Source organism: Dunckerocampus dactyliophorus, chromosome 8 (assembly GCF_027744805.1).
Source record: "Dunckerocampus dactyliophorus isolate RoL2022-P2 chromosome 8, RoL_Ddac_1.1, whole genome shotgun sequence".
Classification (NCBI taxonomy): domain Eukaryota; kingdom Metazoa; phylum Chordata; class Actinopteri; order Syngnathiformes; family Syngnathidae; genus Dunckerocampus; species Dunckerocampus dactyliophorus.
Genome location: NC_072826.1, coordinates 12,345,489 through 12,366,385, shown reverse-complemented (window position 1 = coordinate 12,366,385; position 20,897 = coordinate 12,345,489). Strand labels below are relative to the sequence as shown.

General features: G+C 42.5%; 2 protein-coding genes across 7 annotated transcripts in view; one reads left to right on the top strand and one right to left on the bottom strand.

The window, feature by feature from the left end:
• Window positions 1-14,147, top strand: part of lactbl1b (lactamase, beta-like 1b) — a 64,613-nt gene extending 50,466 nt beyond the window's left edge. For 5 of the 6 annotated variants that reach the window (XM_054784689.1, XM_054784691.1, XM_054784687.1 and 2 more), the window contains 2 exons: window positions 1,406-6,013; window positions 7,241-14,147. In XM_054784689.1, coding sequence (XP_054640664.1) covers window positions 1,406-2,384 — 979 coding nt within the window. In that variant the 3' untranslated portion in view covers window positions 2,385-6,013; window positions 7,241-14,147. The remainder of the gene's footprint in view (window positions 1-1,405; window positions 6,014-7,240) is intronic. The other variant, XM_054784688.1, reaches the window with a different exon arrangement.
• nmur3 (neuromedin U receptor 3) lies at window positions 3,821-10,149 on the bottom strand. Its single transcript, XM_054784694.1, has 3 exons — window positions 9,361-10,149; window positions 8,232-9,117; window positions 3,821-5,960 (listed from the first exon to the last, which is right to left on the bottom strand). The coding sequence occupies exons 2-3, from the start codon at window positions 9,091-9,093 to the stop codon at window positions 5,545-5,547; spliced, it is 1,278 nt and encodes a 425-aa protein (XP_054640669.1). The 5' UTR covers window positions 9,094-9,117; window positions 9,361-10,149; the 3' UTR covers window positions 3,821-5,544.
• Window positions 14,148-20,897: the final 6,750 nt, after the last annotated feature.

Below are 20,897 nucleotides of genomic sequence, written 5' to 3'. Positions count from 1 at the left end.
GAAAAAACAAAATTAGTTTCTCAGAAAATGTAAACATTGTGAAAAAGTTCAATATTGGAAAGTCGTGGTGTTACACACGAATCAGTTAAATATTGCAAAACCCCTGCAAAGGTTTCCTGAGCCTTTAAATGGCCTCTCAGTCTGGGTCAGTAAAAACACAATTATGGGGAGGACTGCTGACTTGACATGTCCAGAGAAAGTCATTGAAACCTGTGCATTCAGGCCTTCCATCTTCCCAAACAAGTGGATGTTGATGTTGTGATGAAAAAGCAGATACAATGAGGCAAAACCAGTTGAACAAAGAGAGTTTTATTACAACCAGCAAGTATTATAACAGGTCGGCGGCCCTGTGAGAAGACTAGGTCAGATCGGAAGTACTTCCAACGAGAGTACAACCAACAGTCAGACTTTTATGGTTTGCAAACCATTACGTCAACCTGCTGTCTTCAGGTTGGGCTTTTTCCTTACATGGACAAGACACATGTTGTTTTGACATTGACCAAAGGCTGCCACGTCTATGGAATCATGGCACCAACCACTATAGCATCTTTGAGGGATCTGTAGAGTCTAAAGGATGCATGGGGCCTCACCAAGATTCTATTGTGGGCCTGGTGGGACCCTCTTCCCAGGAGTCACACCATATGTGTGTATGTGAGGTTTTTTTTACACCTGATTTACTATGCTGTCTAAACAGTCCAAACTGATGTACTGTTATTTACTGCTCAGTCTGCTGTAGGAACATCACATCCCTGGAACACGTGGAATTATACAATGAATGTCAGAAAATGCATTTGCAGGAAAGTACCAGATACTACTGGCTGTAGATAACCTCCTGTTGTAGTTTTTTAATGAACTCCACAAGATGGTGGTAGCTGCATTTGAAGTATGAGTGGTCAGCATCCAGCAGCTTTGTTGGACTTTAAAATGTTGGCCTGTGTTACTCAGCTGTTGGTTCAAAACTCATGCGTGTTACACTTGCTGTACTGTTATTTACAATGAACTCATCAGCGGTATTAAAGCTGGCAGAGCCATTTGCTCCTTACAACATTGGTTCTGCTGCTGCTGTGTTGTGCAATTAGTTGAAAATCAAGGTCCCAGAGTCTGGAGGAAGAGTAGAGAGAAACAGAATCCATGTTGTTTGAATTCCAGTGTGATTGTTAATAAATTATGCACTCCAAATCATTAAAGTTAAAAAAATGTACTTGTTATATCTATGACTTTTCGCATTTCGGGACTAACACCCTCTCTCCGTTTATCGCCTGCTTTCAATCAACATTTAGGTAAATAAATACATCGGCTTTAATTACAACATTTATGGTATTACTGTATTCAGCATAAATTTTTTTGTGTTGCATAGTTTGCTCTTCAGGATGTTCTTCATCAGCATATATGTCCCTCATTCCAGATGTCACTACAGCAACCTGGCCTTCTCGCTGCTGGCTCACGTGATGGCCGAGCGTGTGGTCAGCGTGGACTACCAGCGCTGGATCACAGACAACATCCTGGACCGTCTGGGCATGGAGGACACCGGCTTCGACATCACACCGGGCCTCCAGGGTCAGGTGGCAGTGGGTGTCTACTCCAATGGAAAGCCCGCCCCGCTCTATGACTTGGGCTGGTACCGACCGTCAGGCCAGATGTTCTCTACCGCGGCGGATTTGGCCAAGCTCGCCATGATGCTGCTAGGAGCTTATCACCGCAAGCTTCTGGAGCCTGACTCCTTGAAGATTATGCTCACACCTCTCTTCAGGTGCGATAAGGACTACTTCGCCAACCGCACAGGGACGCCGTGGGAGGTGAATGAGCTGCTGGGATATGAGGTGGTCCGTAAAGACGGTGATCTGGACGGCTACTCGGCCACGTTCTCCCTAGTGCCCCGATTAAAGCTGGGCCTAGTGGTGCTGATGGCTGGGAGCAGGTCCCAGAAGCAGGATGTGGTGGCCAAAGTTTACCAGCAAATCATCCCTGCTGTAGAAAATGCCTTCAGGGAGGCCAAGAGGGTGCTTGTTGCACCCCCAAACCCAGAAGCCTATGTGGGTTTCTTCACCTACAGCAACATCACCTTCTATGAGATCAAAGCCGGGTCGGACGGTGTTCTGATCATGCAGCAGTTTGGCCCTCAAATTGAAGAGCTGATTCCAGAAAAGTACCGGACGATAAAGCTCAACTACCTGGTGGAGCGTGTCTTCAGGGTGGTGTTCGAAAGGGAGTACCCTTGCGTTCTCAGAGTCAGTTCGGCCTCTGTGTCCTTGGAGGCCCAAGATGGACAATTATTTAATTTCTACACGTACGACAAGCGAGGCTTGTCGCCCGGTTTTGACGCGCCGGGGCTGAACACGTACAATGTGGTGCGTATAGCCCGCAAGCCGTCCTTCTCCAGCTGAGTTTTGGCGATGTGGTCAGCTGAGGAGACGCTGTGAGCAGACATTGTAGCAGATGGACATATTTACAGAGAAAGCATAATATTCCCATAGCTGTATGCTGTCATTTGATGAAAGTGAGTCATTTCTCTGCTTGTCAGTGTTCTCACGTTGGTGCATCATTTTTTCTCCTGCCTGCACAAATGCTCTTTTTATTTCCTTCCTGATGTCATTACTTAGCCCTTTTGAGTCTTCACAAGAAGACAAACGTGTTTTTACCACCACTGACTGCATGTTGACGTTCTTTTCACAGTTAGTTGTTGTAAAGTACAGTTCCATCTTTTTATTCTTATTCTTTCCATTTGTGTCAGTGAAAAAATATTTTGTATTCTATCACATTTGCATTTTATACCCACCCGCCAGAATAATAGGTACATTCAAACGAGAAGAGCTGGGTTGAAAAGCGTTCCTTTACAAAGATAATAATGTGTTTTTGGGGTTTTTTTACATTGTCAGAGAGTGTTTATTCCCATGTGATGCCCATATGAATTAATGTAAAGTGACGTAATCTGTTCCAGGGTCAAATCGTGACCATCAAATGTATTTATTAACATTTATTAACTGTGTAAGCAATGTTTCAAGCAGCATTTTGGCATCATGTGTCAAAAGAAATTTGAAAGAGGCAAGAGAGAAATGACTGCTTCTGCTGGAGAGGTGAGTCTCTTCACATTCACGCGAAAAGCGGCTTACTTTGGGTTGTGCTGGTGTACAGGTGTACCTAATGTTGTGGCCCGGTGAGGTGTTTATTATACTGGTGGCAGCTCATCTCATGTTTTTATGCCTTGTGTAAAAATGTCGGTAAGAGTATTTAAACGCTAAATGACATGACATGAATGTCAACAACCACGCACTGGCTTGTGTGGAACATTTTTGGTGATTTAACTGAGGTCCCTTTGCGCTCTTGTGGCTCTTTGCAGCGTAATCCCTGAAAATGGACTCCAATTCATTCTGACCTCTTAACACGGCGGGGGATTATTCATATAATACGCTGTTGCACAGGTTGGGGCACGCAGAAGGAACTGGCAGCCCCGACAGGACAGAAATAGCTCTCATGATGCAAACACTTACAGTTAACCTTGTCCGTTCCACTGGTCCTGGAATTGAAGATTAAAAAGGTTGGCCTTGATCCGATGTTCTTCACTCGAGGCAAAAATGTTCATTGTTCCCTTGCAAGGCCTGTTGTTTGTACAGTGCAACATTTACACAATGCAATCAGAAAGAGAAGAATAGAATTAAGATACATTCAAATGTCAAGGACAGCAGGAACAAAACGCATCACAGAGATGCTTGTTGAATCAGGAGCCATAATAGCATAAAAGTTACCTTTCGGCAGAATGGACATTTATTGATGGAGCCTTTCAGCAGCACAAGTCCCTCAGTCACGTGTTAAACTGCAACAAACATGTACACTTAAATCGCCACAAGACAAAACAAGCTCACAGTGAAACATTACTTACAAGAGGACTTCCCTTTGTATGCTTTTTTTTCCCCAACAAGGAACAAGTATCATGACGTTATTTGACATTATTGTCCGATTGGATCTGGCTTGTTAGCAGGCAGGTGAAATATGCAAGCAACGTCATTACATTAGGCAACACAAAGCAAAAAAACGCTCTTCTGAGTAATTGTAAAGGGGAGTCAGCTCATGAACAACAAGCAGGAAAGTAGTGCTTTGACTCTAGTCTTTGGAGTCAAAACTGCTGAGTTTATGAAGTTCATCTGGCACCCTTTTTGTTTGCATTTGTTTGCAGTTCTAATTTTTCTAATCTGTGTTGGTAATTTCTGTGCGGAGTATGTTCGAACTGTTGTGCCTGTGTTTGCGTGTTTATTCTCCAGCTACTCTGTCTTTCTCCCGCAGTCCAACAACATATTGGCTCAGTGAGACGACAGATGACAACATGCATTCCAGGCCAGTAGTTGGCGGCGTCACATTGTGAAGAAAAACTAAAACGGTCACTGAAATACTGTTTATCGGCATGTGGACGAATGCTTTGGTAAATAAGGTGCCACATTAGCAAAATGCACACTTTCCTGGAGACATGTTATAAGCACAAATGCTTCAAGAAAAGGGCTGTGTTCCGCCATTGTTTTGTTTTTTGACTGTCAAGTACAGAACACTGTCTGAGTGGTTAGCATGTTGGCCACACAGTCAGGAGATCGGGAAGATCTGGGTTCAAATCTCCGCTTGGGCATGTGTGGAGTTTGCATGTTCTCCCCGTGCGTGCATTCCTCCCACATTCCAAAAACATGCATGTTACGTTAATTGACGACTCTAAGTTTTCCATAGCCAATGGCTGTTTGTCTCTGTGTGCCCTGCGATTGACTGGCGACCAGTCCAGGGTGTACCCCGCCTCTCGCCCAAAGTCAGCTGGGATAGGTGCCAGTATACCCCCGTGATCCTAATGAGGATAAGTGGCATAGAAAATGAATGGATGGAAGTGCAGAACACGTAACATGCAAATCCATTTTAACAGATCATCGTTTTTTAGCAATTGAACAAAAAACATTAAAACTTACGGTACAGCCATTTTCAGTTTCTGATGTCTATGTGAACAAACGGACTATATGAACATATGAACAAACGGACAAAATAAAAAAAATTCAGTTAAATAGTCTCATTTGCATGGCCCCTTAATTGTCTTCAATGTTTACAAAAGGTCTTCAGCCTTGGTAGTGTGTCTTTTATAGCCTCTTTCACACAGAGATCTTTCAACACAACAGGACGTGAAAAGTTACAGTTCAGTGTGAAACTTCCAACCCCTGTTGCGGCATTGCACGTTTCCCTTTCACACAGGCACCAGCCCACCTTTGTTACAGCTCTTATTCGACACAGAAAAGCGACATGCTAAAAATCCGAGAAAAAAACTGACGTTTAAGGGAAGTGTGAAAGGGGCTGATTGTGTGTGTCGGCCTGTGATTGACAGTTGTTTAGATCTTTTTACATTGTTTACAAAGTGTTTACAATAATTTTGTCAAGCTGTTGCAGCAATATCCCACCTGAGCTGGGTTCTGTGTAAAAGGCAAAGGTGCGTAATGTATTTCTGATGCAGCTATTTTGCAGGATCCCTGTGTGAAACAGGCCACATCACTACCAAGACAGTATACCACCTGTTCTAACGACATGTCAGAACACCGAGGTCCTGTGGGCCGTCTCCTCACATGGACGTGTGGCGTCAAAGCCTCGTGTCGTAGGAGGAGACAATAAGGGGATGAGTGAGTTGGAGTTCTGCTCCACAATCTGGGCCATGGCGATGGAGGGAACCGGTAGAGTCTTGGGGAGCGGCGGCGAGCCTCGTTCCGAGTAGCTGTCCTCCATCTGGGAGCACACAAGCTCCCGGAAGCACTCCCGGAATCGCGTGGAGATCAGGCTGTAGATGACCGGGTTGACCGCCGAACTGAGGTAGAAGAGGACCCCTGACAGGATGTGCACGTACTGGTAGATGTTGTGCATCAGGTCAGTCCACTGGTGGATGGAACTCCACAGCAGGCGCTCCACATGAAAAGGTGCCCAGCAGACACCAAACACTGCAACCACGATGGCTGGAGGGGACAGCAGAGAGAGACAAAGGCTACTCTCACATTCATACGCAGAGGTAAGGCTATTTGGCGATTATGTATTGTGTACTTTATGAATGCAGCTGTTTGTGTGTCGCTTCCTGTCCACAGGATTTTTCCTCTTTTGTTGTTCTTTGATGTTCTTTTAGTATGAATCCACACATTGATGACATCATAGAAAGTATACAAATTGAATCCCGTTTTAACAAAATCAAACGTTTATTCAAATCTGATCCATATTTATTCCGTATTGGAAGTGATTCAGATTTAACATGAAGAATGTTTTGAAAGATCAATTAAATCATACAGAGAAGAATTAGGGTCGTACTGAGAGGAATAAAATGCGTTAAAATATTGCATTACATTCTACTTTATTTAATATAATTATTTTTTTATGTGAATGCTTTTTCATAAGAAAATAATTGTTATAATTAATTTTATATGCTTTATGTAATTATGTTTTATATAATATATATAATTAACTTTTTCATTAAAAATTACTTTTATATAATTATTTTTAAAGTTTTACGTTTTCTAGAAATAAATCTGAATATGTACTCAGACAACTTTATTCACGTAGCATCATTTTTGTTTTCCTCTGTCGTGTCTGGTGTCCTTTGCATCATGATTAAAATGCCAGATGGTAGTAGTTCACTTTACTGACTTCCCATGTCCCCCTGGAGTGTGTTGCTTATATCCCCCACATGCTTCGTATCACATTATTTTTACACTTTCTTTGATGAAGCACACTGTCATTGTCATCTTTCTGAACCAAAACAACAGACAGGGCTTTGTCACATTGGCTACCTGAAATCCCATCAAGCCACATAGTTTGATTAGACACCTTATGTCCACACAAGAAACTGTCCACACTCCATTTGTCCATGTTTTCATCTGTGGAACATGTCTTGGCAACCGTAACGCAGATTAGAAGATGAACTCCTGCCAGCAGTCTTGCTGTAAAACGCTTCGTTTCTGCATTCACTCTGAACTATCAGAGCTCCAAATGAGGTAGGCGTGATGGTATGTCGTACCAATGAAGTCAAGGCTAATCAATATAGTCTGCTGTCGCACAACAATGCCGGTACCACAAAGACGCACTTGAAATAGGTTATATAATAAATATTTATTGTTTGTATGATATTACCATTAAATAAAGGTAATAATGGTAAAAAAAAAAGTTCTATATTTTCACTACGTTAAGTTATTAAATCTAAAATCTGTATCTAGAATATTTTATTTTGTTTTTCATTTTTATTTTTCAGTTTCCCCCCTGAAGAATTGCCACCTTATTGTGGTCACGGGGGTTTGCATGCCTCAGTGACCCTCAGAGCTATCCTAGCAGGAGCTGAGTCTTCAGGTGGGACACCCAAGTTGGACAGGTTTCAGGGTGGAGGCCTGACAAAGTGCGGTCCACTTCTCCAGGTTGGACACACAACTAACAATTCATGCCTTGAACAAAACACTGTCATCAAAAAAAATATATATGCCCCCCTTCACATTCCCGACTGACCCACCCCACCCAACACCTCCCACCCCCCATGTGTGCATGCCTACAAGCGGCCCTGCTCCACAAAAACGAAACAAACATTAGCTAATCGCAGTCGTCCGGCATGTTTGCATGTTTGATTTTTTTGCCTTTAAGGTTGGACGCCCTGAACTCCAAGTGGAAATTTAATGTGGGTAGACAAGAATGATGTATCCCACCAGATATACTTTCTCAAGTACAGTATTCAAATATACAAGTGGACGCACAGTTAAGAATAGTGGCTTTAGAGGAGATGGTGGTCAACCACAGTTTAATTAACCCTGAAAATTGCTGTTTGGCTCATTTGGGGCTTTATGGTTATTTTTACTGAAAAACAAAAAATGCGTTAACATTTTGCTCTCCTGAAGAGTTTGGATGTCGGGAACGCCTGTAAAAAGTAGCGAATTCATGAGGGAAGACAACCACGATGTATCCCGCTGGACATCTTGATGTTTACATGACTTTTACATGAAAACTTTTCATACTTTTTGTCTCATTTTGGGGTCCTCAGATTCTGTATTTAAACACTAAAATTGGTATTATTAATTTCTCCTGAAAAGTTTCGATTTAATAGGGCAAGACCGCCACAGTGTATTCAACTGGACACCTCATGGATTTTCTCATGTATTCAAACACACAAGTGGAGAAGTTGGTGAATAAAGTGTTCATAAAGGCTTAAACAACACTGATATTATATTTCCAACTGTCCAGCAAGAAAGGCAACTCACAGAGCATCTTGACTATTTGCATCCGCCGACCGCCCTCCTCGTGGATTTTGACTCGGGAGTCGCCCCTCCACTTCTTCCCGAAGTTGCCGCTCCGCCGCCGCCTCTCCCTGACCAAGTGAAGGCCCATGACCAGGTACAGTACACTGATCACCATCATGGGCACGAAAAAGAAGCATACGGTGGTGATCTGCATCAGCATGTTGTAGATCCACAGGGGCTTCACCACCGCGCATATGGCCGACTCCCGCATCCTGCCCGGCAGGTAGAAGATGCCGTGCAGCGAGGTGTTGGGAATAGCGCACACCATGGACGCGGCCCACACCATGGAAATGACCCTCTTGGAGTGCCGCTTGGTGGTGAGGTAGCGGGTCTTGAGTGGATGCACCACAGCGATGTACCTCTCCACGCTTAGAGCCGTGACATTTAGGATGGAGGCAAAGCACACCGTCTCGAAGATGAAGGTCTTGAAGTAGCAGCCGCCCTCACCGAAGGGGAACGGGTAGTTCTGCCACAGGTCATAGATCTCCAACGGCATCCCGAAGGCTAGCATGAGCAGGTCGGACATGGCCAGGCTGACCAAGTAGAGGTTGGTGGGGTTGCGCATCTTCTTGTGCTTGGCCACGACTGCACAGGTGAGCAGATTGCCACTCACGCCAATCAGGAAGATGAGGAGGTAAACGCTGAAGACTGGGAAGAAGAAGGGAGAGCGTTTGGGTCCCAGGATGTCAGAGAGGTTGATTTCAGCGTTGAGGTCAGTGGTGTTGCTGGGGGGTACACTGGTGTTGTTGAGCGCTTTGGAGATGTTTGATGAGCAGCCTTGACAAAAGGGCTCCATGTTACGGCAGGAGGAAGCACTGGACATCAATTTGTCAGCCAAGTAAACCTCCTGTGAACACAAAAATCATCCAACATCACTTTGACATGCTGTAGACTAACATACCATTCATGCTCTAATTACAGCCGGGGTGTTCATTTGCCTAAAAAAGGAAGACGGGTGTTAATTGGAGCAGTTGATAATTGGAGAGAGGCCGTTTTTTTCCCAAATTTAAAAACACACTACATATAACAAGTTAGCTTTTTTTTTTTACTTTAACAACGATATTTATAATTTCAACTACTTTCAACTCACAGTCAGGAGGTGGTGGGTTCATATCTCAGTTGGAACATTTCTGTGTGGAGTTTGCATGTTCTCCCCGTGCCTGCGTGGGTTCTCTCCGGGTACTCCGGCTTCCTCCAACATTCCAAAAATATACATACATACATACTTGCATACTGTACATAAATAACATACATGAAATATAGGTTAATTGGAGACACTAAATTGTCCATAGGTGTGAATGTGAGTGTGAATGGTTGTTTGTCTCTATGTGCCCTGCTGCCAATTGGCTGCATGGCAACCAGTCCAGGGTGTAACGCACCTGTCGCCCAAAGACAGAAATAGGCTCCAGAATACCCACAACCCTAGGGAGGACATGCGGTATAGAAAATGGATGGATGGGATGGATATTTTTAACTGCTCCGCCAGCATTAATACTGCTGATGAGTAGCCATGCCAACATTTTAAAGTGCATGAAGAGGTAGATAAAGCTTCTAGAAGCTGACCACTTACGATGCTTCAGATGCAGCTGTACTGCAAAAAAGCCACACGAGAATCAAATAGAGCAATGGCGAGTTCGGAGTGGTCTGTCGAGTTAAAACCGGCATTTTCAGGATGTAAGTACAGGCACTATTTCATTTTAATGTAAAGGTCAAGAACATACAGTATGTGTGAAGTGTATGTTACGTCCCAGAGCAAAGGGTTTGTCTACGTCCATTGTATCATGAAACCTGTATCATCGGCACCTGCCACTACTTTATGCAACTGGCCGCTGGAAAATCTGAATTATTTTACATATTTGAAGGTTTTTCAAAAAAAGTAACTCAATCATCCCAACATGTGCAATACCATTCCTTGGTAACTAATTACATTTGTGGAGGAATAATTCTGTTACTAAAGAATTACTTTTTGGGGAAAGTAACTAGTAACAATCATTAATTACTTTCTTAAAGTAATTTGCCCAACACGGCACGTCTTTTAGACATTTTACATTTTGTGACAGTTTTTTTCCTTTATACACTCCTGATCAAAATCTTAAAACCAGTTGACAAATTTCTAGAATTAGCATTTTGCACATTTGGATCTTAGTGAGGTTGTAAGTAGAGCTACAATATGCAAAAAATAGAAGGGGGAGTGGGATAAAAAGCATTTTGAAAAAGTAATTTATTGAAAACGACAATTAAACTGAAATAGGCTGTTTATCAGCTGATCAAAAGTTTAAGAGCATCGCTCAAAAAATAACAAAAAACTCTCCAAACCAAAACAAAAAGTGTTCTCAGTAGGACTCAGTAATGAGTAGCTCCGCCGTTCTCGTTAATCACTTCAAAAATTGGTTTAGGCCTGCTTGATGCGAGTGTTTCCAGGAGGCTAGTGGGAACATTGCTCCAAGTGGTGAAGATGGCTTCACGAAGGGCATCAACTGTCTGGAACTGAACGGCCATTTTTATAAACTTCCCTTGCCATCCATCCCCAAATGTTCTCTATGGGATTTAAATCAGGGGAGCATGCAGGATGGTCCAAAGCATCCGTCGTTTGACGACCCTGCGCCACCTGAAGCTCCAGTGTGCCACTGAATGAAAAAGCACCCCAGATCATGATGGACCCCCCCCCCCCCCCCCCCCCTCCACTGTGCCGGGTAGAAAACATCTCAGGTGGGATCTCCTTGTCATGCCAGTAATGTTGGAAGCCATCTTGACCGTCAAGGTTACATTTTTTCTCATCAGAGAATAAAACTTTTTTCCACCTTTCAATGTCCCATGTTTGATGCTCCCTGGCAAAGTCTAAACGGGCAGTTTTGTGGCGTTGAAGGAGACAAGGTCTTGGAATTTGTTTTTGTTTTTTAAACCCTTTTCCCGCAGATGCCATCTGATGGTTATTGTGCTACAGTCGGCACCAGTAAGGGCCTTAATTTGGGTGGAAGACCGCCCTGTTTCTTGATGGACAGCGCGGCTCAGCGCAGGTGTGATTTTTTTGGGGTCTGCCACTGGACTTTTTTGTTCCATAATGCTCAGGATCTTTCAAAAAACTTAGAATGACTGTCTTACTCCGCCCAACCTCAGCAGCAATGGCACACTGCGAGAGGTCTTGCTTATGCAGCTCGACAATCCGACCACGTGCAAAAAGAGAAAGCTTCTTAGCTTCAGCCATCAGGAGGGCATGACAGTGTGAATGCCTGACAGAAAATGAAAATACTGAGCAGATTTTGGCTTTTGTAGCCTGTGATCAGGAGTGTATTGTGCAAAAGCAAACATTAGCTAATTCAGGTGTCCTTGCTTACATGATTTCCAAATGGTTCGCTGCTGCTGAGAAAGGGAGCATCATGGGTAGCAAAAAAGGGAAAATAGTACACTTAATATATTTAAAAGACAAAGAAAAAGCGGAGAGAGCATGCATGGTTGGAAATCCAAGTGAAGAACTACGCCCTACGCCACGTCTTACTGCACTGTACTCCAGCAGTTTAAAGGGATAGTTCGGATTTTTTGACATGAGGTTGTATGACATCCCCATCAGCATTGTGGTTGATTAACAGCGAATTACCCCCCACTGGGTCTCCTAAGTCCAGTTCTGGTCAGATTTCAGTGATGAAGAACGTAGTTACGCTTAGTTGCTGGTGACAATTAAGCAAAGAGTTTGGCTTCCCAAAACAATATGCGTTCAAAAGAGTAATACATGAATGAATTATCAGTAATAGAAGGGGTGTATGATTATGTAAACTCTGCTTCTTCCGACTCCTTTTCAGACATGTTGAACTGGGCAAATATAACCACTTGATGTTCCTTAATGTAACTTGTTAACCATGTCTGAAGTGGGTACCATACCAAAATATGACTGTTAATAATGGTTTATCATGAATGGCAGGAACAGATCAATTCCCATTCCATTTTTTCCTAAGGGGAAAACTAACAAAGCAGCATTACATGTTCAGCATTGGAGGTTCTACAAATCTCTGACCCTATGTTCTACACGCGAACATGATCTTGTTGGTGGAAAACACAGGTATTCATTGAACAAACAAGTAATTACTGGCCCCATCTCTTTTCCATCTGGAGAAATCAACAAGTGCAGAGCGTGCGCTTTTCCTAAGCTTGGAAAATCAATCATCGCTGCGACAGCTGCTGACAGAAATGAAAGCTACTTTTTTATGGTCGCTCATGTTGGAGAAAAACAAACAATTTAGACAGGTTTAACAACAAACACACAATTTGTCGGACTCTGGACGGTTACATTCTCCTTGTGAAGGTGCCTTTCACCGCATCACTAACTGCATCAACTTGGGGATCATTTCAATTAGACACACTGTTAAATGCTCATCACTCCTTCCTGTGAGGTTAATTATCCCACCATATCGCCTGCAAATTCAAGGTCATGGGCTGATTGGTAGCCACGACACTCTGAATGTGAAACTGAACATCAACGCTCATATTTACGGATTTTTCCACGGGGAATTAGAATACAGTTATGGGAGGAAGTTGTGACTGCCTTTACTACACATTGTAATTTTCTTATTCATTAAGAGTTTTTCAGTCGCTGGCAATGAAAGAAACCACAACATGTGGATAAAAAATAAGTTTGACAAGATTCATTAAATAAAAAGACTCACCTTGATGCCACCGATTCTTCCTTTAACAAGCTCGCATGCAAACATGCAACATGTCACAATGCACGAGTCCTGGGAGGCTGCAGAAATGTGGATTCAGGCAAGGCAGAGGAGGATGGATGCCAAGCAGACTGCAGCCACATCCCCTCCTACAATGGGCCATGGAGTGAGAGAGTCAGAGATGGTGGGTGGGTGGGATTAGCTGCAGGTATCCGCACAGATGAATAAAATAAGGCTTTCATTCAGTCAGCAAGAATAGGGAAAAAAACGGGGCAGCGTGGTTTAAACTACTGTACAATGGTATTTTTCATAACTTACATGCACACTATTAATGTTTTTAATATTGTACCATTTTTTAGAATTTAGAAGTCCCATAATAGTGAATTAGCCTTGATGCTATCTGTAGCTTTGTACACACCTGCACGATTGTGCACACAAATGTTAGCAACACTAGCATTGCTATGTAAGTTACAGTGCTAACATTACACTCACATAATAATAGAAACATGATGATCAAACAATGACTGGTGAATACTTGGCAGACGTCTTGGTGTCATTTCAAGATGTGGAACAAAGCCTACTTTTTTACAAAGCTGACAGGGCAGAGATACCATGTCCATGAGGAAGGTTTTTCCTGCATGAAGTGATGAAAAGCTGCAAATTCAAACGTGACTGGCTGAGCGTGTCTTCTGACTTATTTTAACTTGTGTAGCGAAGCCTGCTTTTGACCTGCGCCAAGCGCAACGCACAGTGCAAGAGCAACGCGGAGGTTATGTTTTTTGGGGGGGATTATCTGTTTGTTTGTGGTCAAAATAACTTGAAATGTTCTGAATGGATTTGGATGAAATTTTCAGGAATTGGCGAAAATTAAAATTTTGGGATTAGGATGTTGTGATTAATTGTATCGAAAACTTTTGTCAGATCCGTAAATCCGTCTACAGTGTTGGTAATTTCCTTGGTAATTCAGATCAGTGCCGTGGAAGTTGAAATGTTAGCTGTGTATCCGTATTGGCTGTCCGCAAATTATTTATAATTTTGGAAAGTTGTGGTAATGACGAAACTGAGCGATAGTTTGTAAATCCATGTTTGTCTCCATTTTTGAAAATTGGAATGACTTTAGCTGTTTTCATTTTTTTGGGGAAATATACCGGTCTGAAATGATAAGTTACTGATGTACGTTAGTGGTTCTGCGACTGGTTGATTACCTTTTTTTTTTTTTTTTCCATATCGATTCCATTACAGTCAGTTGATGTTTTTCTGTTACATTTATTGACAATGTTAATGATTTCCTTTATGTCACATAAGTGAGGAACATTGAATTAATACACTGGACTATAGTATTCCTTCTTGCACACTCCCAAGATGTTTGGCAGCTTATTTTTAGATATCTTCTACTTTTTTTTCTGCTTCTTGTGTATGAATTGTGCTCTATGAATGAACTTGTCCGTCAATTTCTTCTAGTCTCTCTCCAACCAGCAGCCTTTTGATTGAAAGGTGATCAATTCGGCTGCCATGTGACCCTGAATGGAAGAAACAGAATAAGAAATGAATGAATAAGCACTTCAGCATCCAAGGTGACAGCCTATCCATGCTATCCATGCTATCCATGCTTGCCTTCAAATGCACCCTATTTTACTGTGCATTTAATTGCAACCAGCCTTGACATCCTGACAAGGAAATTGAGACTATGTTGATAATGCCTGTCAATTCACAATGCAGCCATTCATTTAACATTGCACACTAATGGCTGCTCCCTGAAAAACACATTACGTGCGTGTGTGTATGTGCATGTGGCATATTGTTGGTCCACAGTTGGTGAGCACATGTGTAATCAAACCTTAGTTTATGTGTCCATAGGAGACATGGACAACTCACAACTGTCAAATAACATGACAACACCTCCCATGGCCTTGTGCCCGAATGCGTGCGTGTAAAAGTAAGCACTGAAGGGAAACAAACATGACCCCACCCGTATTTAATTTTTGCAACAAATTCCTTAAAAACAAGAGAGCGCTGTTGAAGATTGACTAGCATGTTTTTGTAGTAGAGCCCTAAAAGCAGCAGAATGTTTGTGTCTTATGTTGGATCTTTGACTAGTGTTTTTGCACCAGATTCATTCTTTCCATATACGATCTTTGATTGACATTTTGCACTATTGTAGTTCCTTAAAACCAGCAGAGCACTCCGGTCATATGAAGGATATTTGACTGGCATTTTTTTAGTACATTCATAAAAACAGCAGAGCGCACCTGTCATATATACACTCCTGTAATTTACTAGATCTGAAGTGTTGGTTGCACTTTATTCAAATAAAATGTGAATGCATTTGCCATTGCAATTGTTGTTTACTTGTTTGTTTATATCCATTTTTAATTTATACCTGATTCCCTTTTTGAAAAGTATCTGAATTGATTTAAAGCTACCGAATCGTTTCGGATCGTATCGTTCTAAATGATCTAATATCGTCCTTGAATCGTATAGGCCAGTGGTCCCCATCCCCCGGGCCACGGCCCGGTACCGGGCTGTGGGTCATTTGGTACCGGGCCTCACAGAAAGAAAAAATAATTTCCATTATTTCATTTTTTTTGTGTTTTATTTTGAAAAGTGGCAGGATTCTCTCTGTTACATCTGTCTCACTTGACGCATGTCCATTGGCCAGTTCGTGGGTCAAAAAAGGTTGGGGAACTGTGACCACAATAATACATACAATTTGTCTTTCAGTATTTTTGACTGACAATAGTCCATAGCCAACCATGAAACAGGGGTCATTTATTAATTCATGAATTTTCGCAAAACTGCGATAGAGTGAGGGACGCGATGTCCGAACCGCAATGTAGCAGGGGATGACTGTACCTGCTAGAGCTCCACCTGACAATGTACTCTTTCATCCAAAGTCTCCTGAGAGAACATGTCAAACAAGAACTCGTCCTCTGTAGGGTTCATGAGTGATGTACTTTAGGGTTTCTTGAAAAAGTAAGTCAAATATGTTTTTGTCTAAATGAAGGTCATTTTATGGTTCGTTTTATCATATCATATAGCTAATAGCAGCGGTGCAGCCAGGAATTCTGGGCCCCATGGAGGAAAAAAAATTAAGTTGCCCCCCCCCATTTGATTTTTTTTAATAATGACCTATTTCCCCTGGTATTCAGGGGACCTTGGAATTGTCCCAACTTTTTCCCCTGGCCGATAGCACTCATCATAAATAAATTTTAAAAAATGTACAGTTAATCCATGTGATCGGTATCGGTACCGCTATCGGCCAATTTCACTCATGGATGATTGTATCAAAATCAGATGTGTGTGTGCACCACTTTCCTACATCCAGTTATATGGTTATTATCACTCTTCCCATGTTTGCCACCATCTTTGTAGATACATAACACCAGACTTATTGTAATTCATTTGTTCGGATGTAAGTGTATGTATATGTGTGTATATATTAACAAATAATACTATTTAACGGTACAGGAAGGAAGAAGGGAAAGTGAAACCTTTTTGTGTGAAATATTTGAGCTCCAAGCATCCATAACTGTATTCTACTATTCAGACGTCCTTTTATATGTCTCCTTGACGGGGTTTGAAATATACTCCTGACATATAAATCAGAAGGGACTTCGTTTTTTGTGGTCTTAAAGGTGATGATTGACAGGACTGTGCAGCCAAACTGTGTGAAAATCCAACAAGCCAAATGTGGTGGTGTGTTTTGTGGCCTCCATAAAACATGAACATCATCATGAGAACGGTCGACTCGCATCGGAACTTGGCTTTGACATGCAAAGGCCGTCTCTACCAACTGTATTGTCATTTTGACTTTAAAGGTTGTAACCAAGACAATGCGCTCTTTTACGTCACGAAACAATGAAAGTAGTGCATTGTATGTTTTATAGGACGACGTGACTTATTTTAACCCACATTTGTTAAGGTACAATATGCTGTGCTGTCTATAAAAACTGTTATAACACAAAATATAAAAGGTTGATTAGGGCGCTGCAGGCAATGTTTCTTTTGTGCTACTCTTACATTCTTATTTGTTGAAGATAAAAGTTCTTGATTATCATCTAAATGAGGCTAAACTTCAAAAGTTTTCAGACACCATCGCCATTAAGTATAAACACTAGTGATGAGCTGGATGCTCATACTCAAACGAGTATCCATTAACGGATAATGTATTTTTGCCGAGTGGTGAAAGAAAATCCTCATTATGTATTCACTCTTATGTATTGGCCAGTCACACACAGCGACCGCCCCTCCCGAGACAGACTGTGCAGGCTGGAGCCACAGAGGAGTTGAGCGGTGGCTCATTCACGTACACGGTGCAATTGGCAAGTGGAAAACGGCTCGTGTGGCGTTGCCCACTGCCTCCACTTTATTAGGTTTTCCTCAGGTCGCCTCTATTTTGGTTTGTATCTAAAGTTACTTGGTAAACTTGTTTGGTGAAGTACGCGGTGCGTTTGACAGGACAGCGCTGTGCAGGCTTGTGTTGCGTCAGTCACTTATGCAACTCAATTGGGGAAGCATGACCGCTTTTTTCCTTGAAATATATTTTTGTCTCATTCCATGAAGTCATCATAAAACAAGCATGCTATCTACAAAATAAGAATTTTGTTAATTTTCAGTTGGTAGTACACAGACAGTGGTAACGTTAACCTTCATTGACTGGCCACAACATTAGGTACACATGAAGCAGTTGTATGGCTATCATACTACATTACAGTATATACATAAGCGTGGTAAAATACAGTATTACACCCCTCTCAATACGTTGCAGTATGCACGTTGCAATCTTAAACTTGTTTACGTAACGTACGCGGTGCATTTCACAAGACAGCAGTATACGGCTTGTGCGTCAGTCACTGACGGGTTTTTTTTTGGTTTCGTCTGATTGCTTCTAATTTGGGCTGGTGATATAAAGTCAGTTGGAAAGCTTTGCTTGTAGGCTGATAGATTATTTCCCTGTTTGCCATTACTGGATGTTTGCATGAATCACCAACTTCACACATACCATTAAAAAATAATAAAATAATAAAGTCTTGCAGATCACTTCCACACATAAACAGTACACATATAGCTGAATGATAAACAATAAATTTAGCAACTTCTGATCAATCTACGTCAATTTCAGACTAAAAATAATGTACCAATTTAAGCCCCACCTGTTTCCAGCTAAACCACGCCCACTTCTTGTTTATGTCCCGCCCACTCCGAGTACAGATATGGATCATTTAGATGGGTGAACAGATACAGATACAGATAGCGGTGTACTCGCTCATCCCTAATAAACACTGCCAAAATGAATATTTATGTTTCTTCAGCGTGCTGGAACGGGAAACTGTCATTATAGTTTAAAGAAGTCCAGTGCTGTTTTGTATATGAGTGAATTTCCCTGCTGTGGGATAAATAAAGTACAAATACATAATATCCAAGGGGGCATCAATTAAAGGAAAACATGCACATGATGTACAACTTTATTTCTTCTTATATTTGATTTCCCATTCGAACAAAGCAGATGATGCATTCAGAAGTAATGTCAAGCACTTACCGAAAATGTAAGCCCTTTTCAAAACAGACATTCAAGGACACACCCTTGTAGATTTTTTAGATTTTTTAAGAGCTACTTTCCATGCCAAGTTCATTTGAATCTGCTTTAGGCCCAGGATTTGTATTTCTGCTGTGGAAAGGGCTTCTTCCTCCACAGAGTTTCATCCACTATGGAACATGGTCCAGGAGGGGAGATCTTAGACTCAATATCCCCACTACACTGACCTTACAAAGCTCAATTAATGAACTCAATTAATTCCAACAAATACATGTATGATTGGAATTGCTGCAATGTTTATTATTGTTGTTGTTGTAGGTTGAATTATCTCATGACTGCAATATTGTAGATCTACAGGTGTACCTAATGTAAATTTATTTTCACCTTATTGCAGCATTTATGATGTAACCCCAGTGCCCTAAATGTGCACTTTTTTCTTTCCAATTGTGGCAGAATTATGTAAGTGTGTTGTGTTTTCTTCTCACTACCGTCTTGGTTTAAAATACAGCTAATAAGCTATGAGCACACTAGAATGACTTTTGACCCCACTGATAATTAAAAGCTGTAAATGTATTCTCAGTGAGAGGAATTGCAGCTGCAGACTGCAGAGACCATCCTTGTCTTTGTTTATTGAACATTCATTGTAAGAGCTTTAGAATTCCTTTCTTCTTTATATTTTAAGGCAACTGCCTTTTTGCTCTTTTTTTTCCATTTTTGCTGTTGTTTTTTGTACTTTCCTTGTTTCATTGTATTTTTAATGCGTCGAGGGCCAAATAAAAGAAATAATAGGCACCCAAATGTCCCCCTGGCAGCACTTTGGACAGGCCCCGGGCAGCACTTTAGCGACTACAGTCATCAACACCATCTGTTTGAGAGAGCTCCAGTATTTTTGAGAAAGAACATCTATCCTTTTTCCGCTTATCCGAGGTCGGGTCGCATGGGCAGCAGCCTAATACAAGAAGACCAAGCTTCCCATTTACCTGCAGGCTGCTTTGTTCAGCTCTTCCCAGTAGATCCTGAGGTGTTCCCAGGCCAGTTGAGAGATTTACTGTAGTCTCTCCAGCGTGGATCTTCCTTGAGGCCTACTATTGGTCGGATGTGAACACCTCCCCAGGGAGGCGTGCCCGAGCCAGCTCATCTGGCTCCTCGCAATGCGGAGGAGCAGCGGTTCTAATCTGAGTTTCTCCCGGATGACAGTGCTTCACACTTTATCTCAAACAGAGAGTCCTGTCACCCTACCGAGAAAACTAATTTCGGCCGCTTGTACAGGCAGTCTTGACTCATGACCACAGGTAGGTGTTGGAATGTAGCTTGACCAGTAAATTGAGAGCTTGGTCTCTTGGCTCAGCTCCTTCTTAACGATGGACCAATACAGAGTCTGCATCATTGCAGACGCCACAGCAATCCACCTGTTGCAGAATCTTATCTCAGACCAGGAGATGGCACTGCACCCTCTTCCAAGAACCATTGACTTGGACTTGGAGTTGCAGATTCTCAACCACTTGACACTTGTCTACGAATCGATCCACTGAGAGCTGAAGATCACAGCTCGATGAAGCCAGCAAGACCACATCATCTGCAAAAAGCAGAGATGCAGTCCTGCAGTCACCAGACCAGATCCCCTCAATGCCCTGGCTGTGCATAGAAATTCTGTCCAGAAAGGTAAGGAACAGAATTGGTGACAGAGGGCAGCCCTGGCAGAGTCCACCCCTCAGTGGAAACAAGTCAGATTTATTGCTTAACTTATTACTTAATGTGGACCAAGCTCTGACACCGGTCATACAGGGAGCAAACTGCCCTACGTAGGCGGTCTGGGACCACATACTTCTGGAGTGCTCCCCACAGGATTCCTCGAGGGACAATGGCCCTCCAAGTCCAGAAAACACATGTAGACTGGTTGGCCAAACTCCCATGCACCCTCAAAGATCCTGCTGAGAGTGTAAAGTCTGTTCACAGTTCCACGAGTACAAAAACCACACTGCTTCTCCTGAATTCTAGTTCAACTATTTGGCAGACCCTCCTCTCCAGAACCCCTGAAGAGACCTTACCAGGAATGATGAGGAGTGTGGTCCCACGATGGTTGGAACACACCCTCCGGTCCCCCTTCTTGAAAAGGGAGACCACCACCCCAGCCTGCCAATCCAGAAGCCCCTCCCCGATTACCACACAGTGCTACAGATTCGTGCCAACCAAGAAAGCTCCACAGCATCCACACCCTTAAGGAACTCCAGGTGGAACTCATTCACCCCTGGAGCCCTACCACCAAGGAGCTTTTAGACCACCTCAGCAATCTCAACTCCAAAGATAGGAGAGGTGTGAAAAACCAGCCAAATCTGGTCTGTAAAAAAGAACTGTTTAGAATGATAGGAGAGAACACCGTTGATTCCTTAGGCACTGCTTCCTCATCGAAAGACGTGTCGGTAGGATTGAGGAAGT

What these genes read in the sequence shown, in the direction of transcription:
- nmur3 (XM_054784694.1), bottom strand. Translation starts at nt 9,093, where the DNA reads ATGTCCAGTGCTTCCTCCTGCCGTAACATGGAGCCCTTTTGTCAAGGC. An exon ending in GCAAATAGTCAAGATGCTCT is followed by an intron (nt 5,961 to 8,231) that starts GTGAGTTGCCTT and finishes TGTCCCCTCCAG; the next exon opens with CCATCGTGGTTGCAGTGTTT.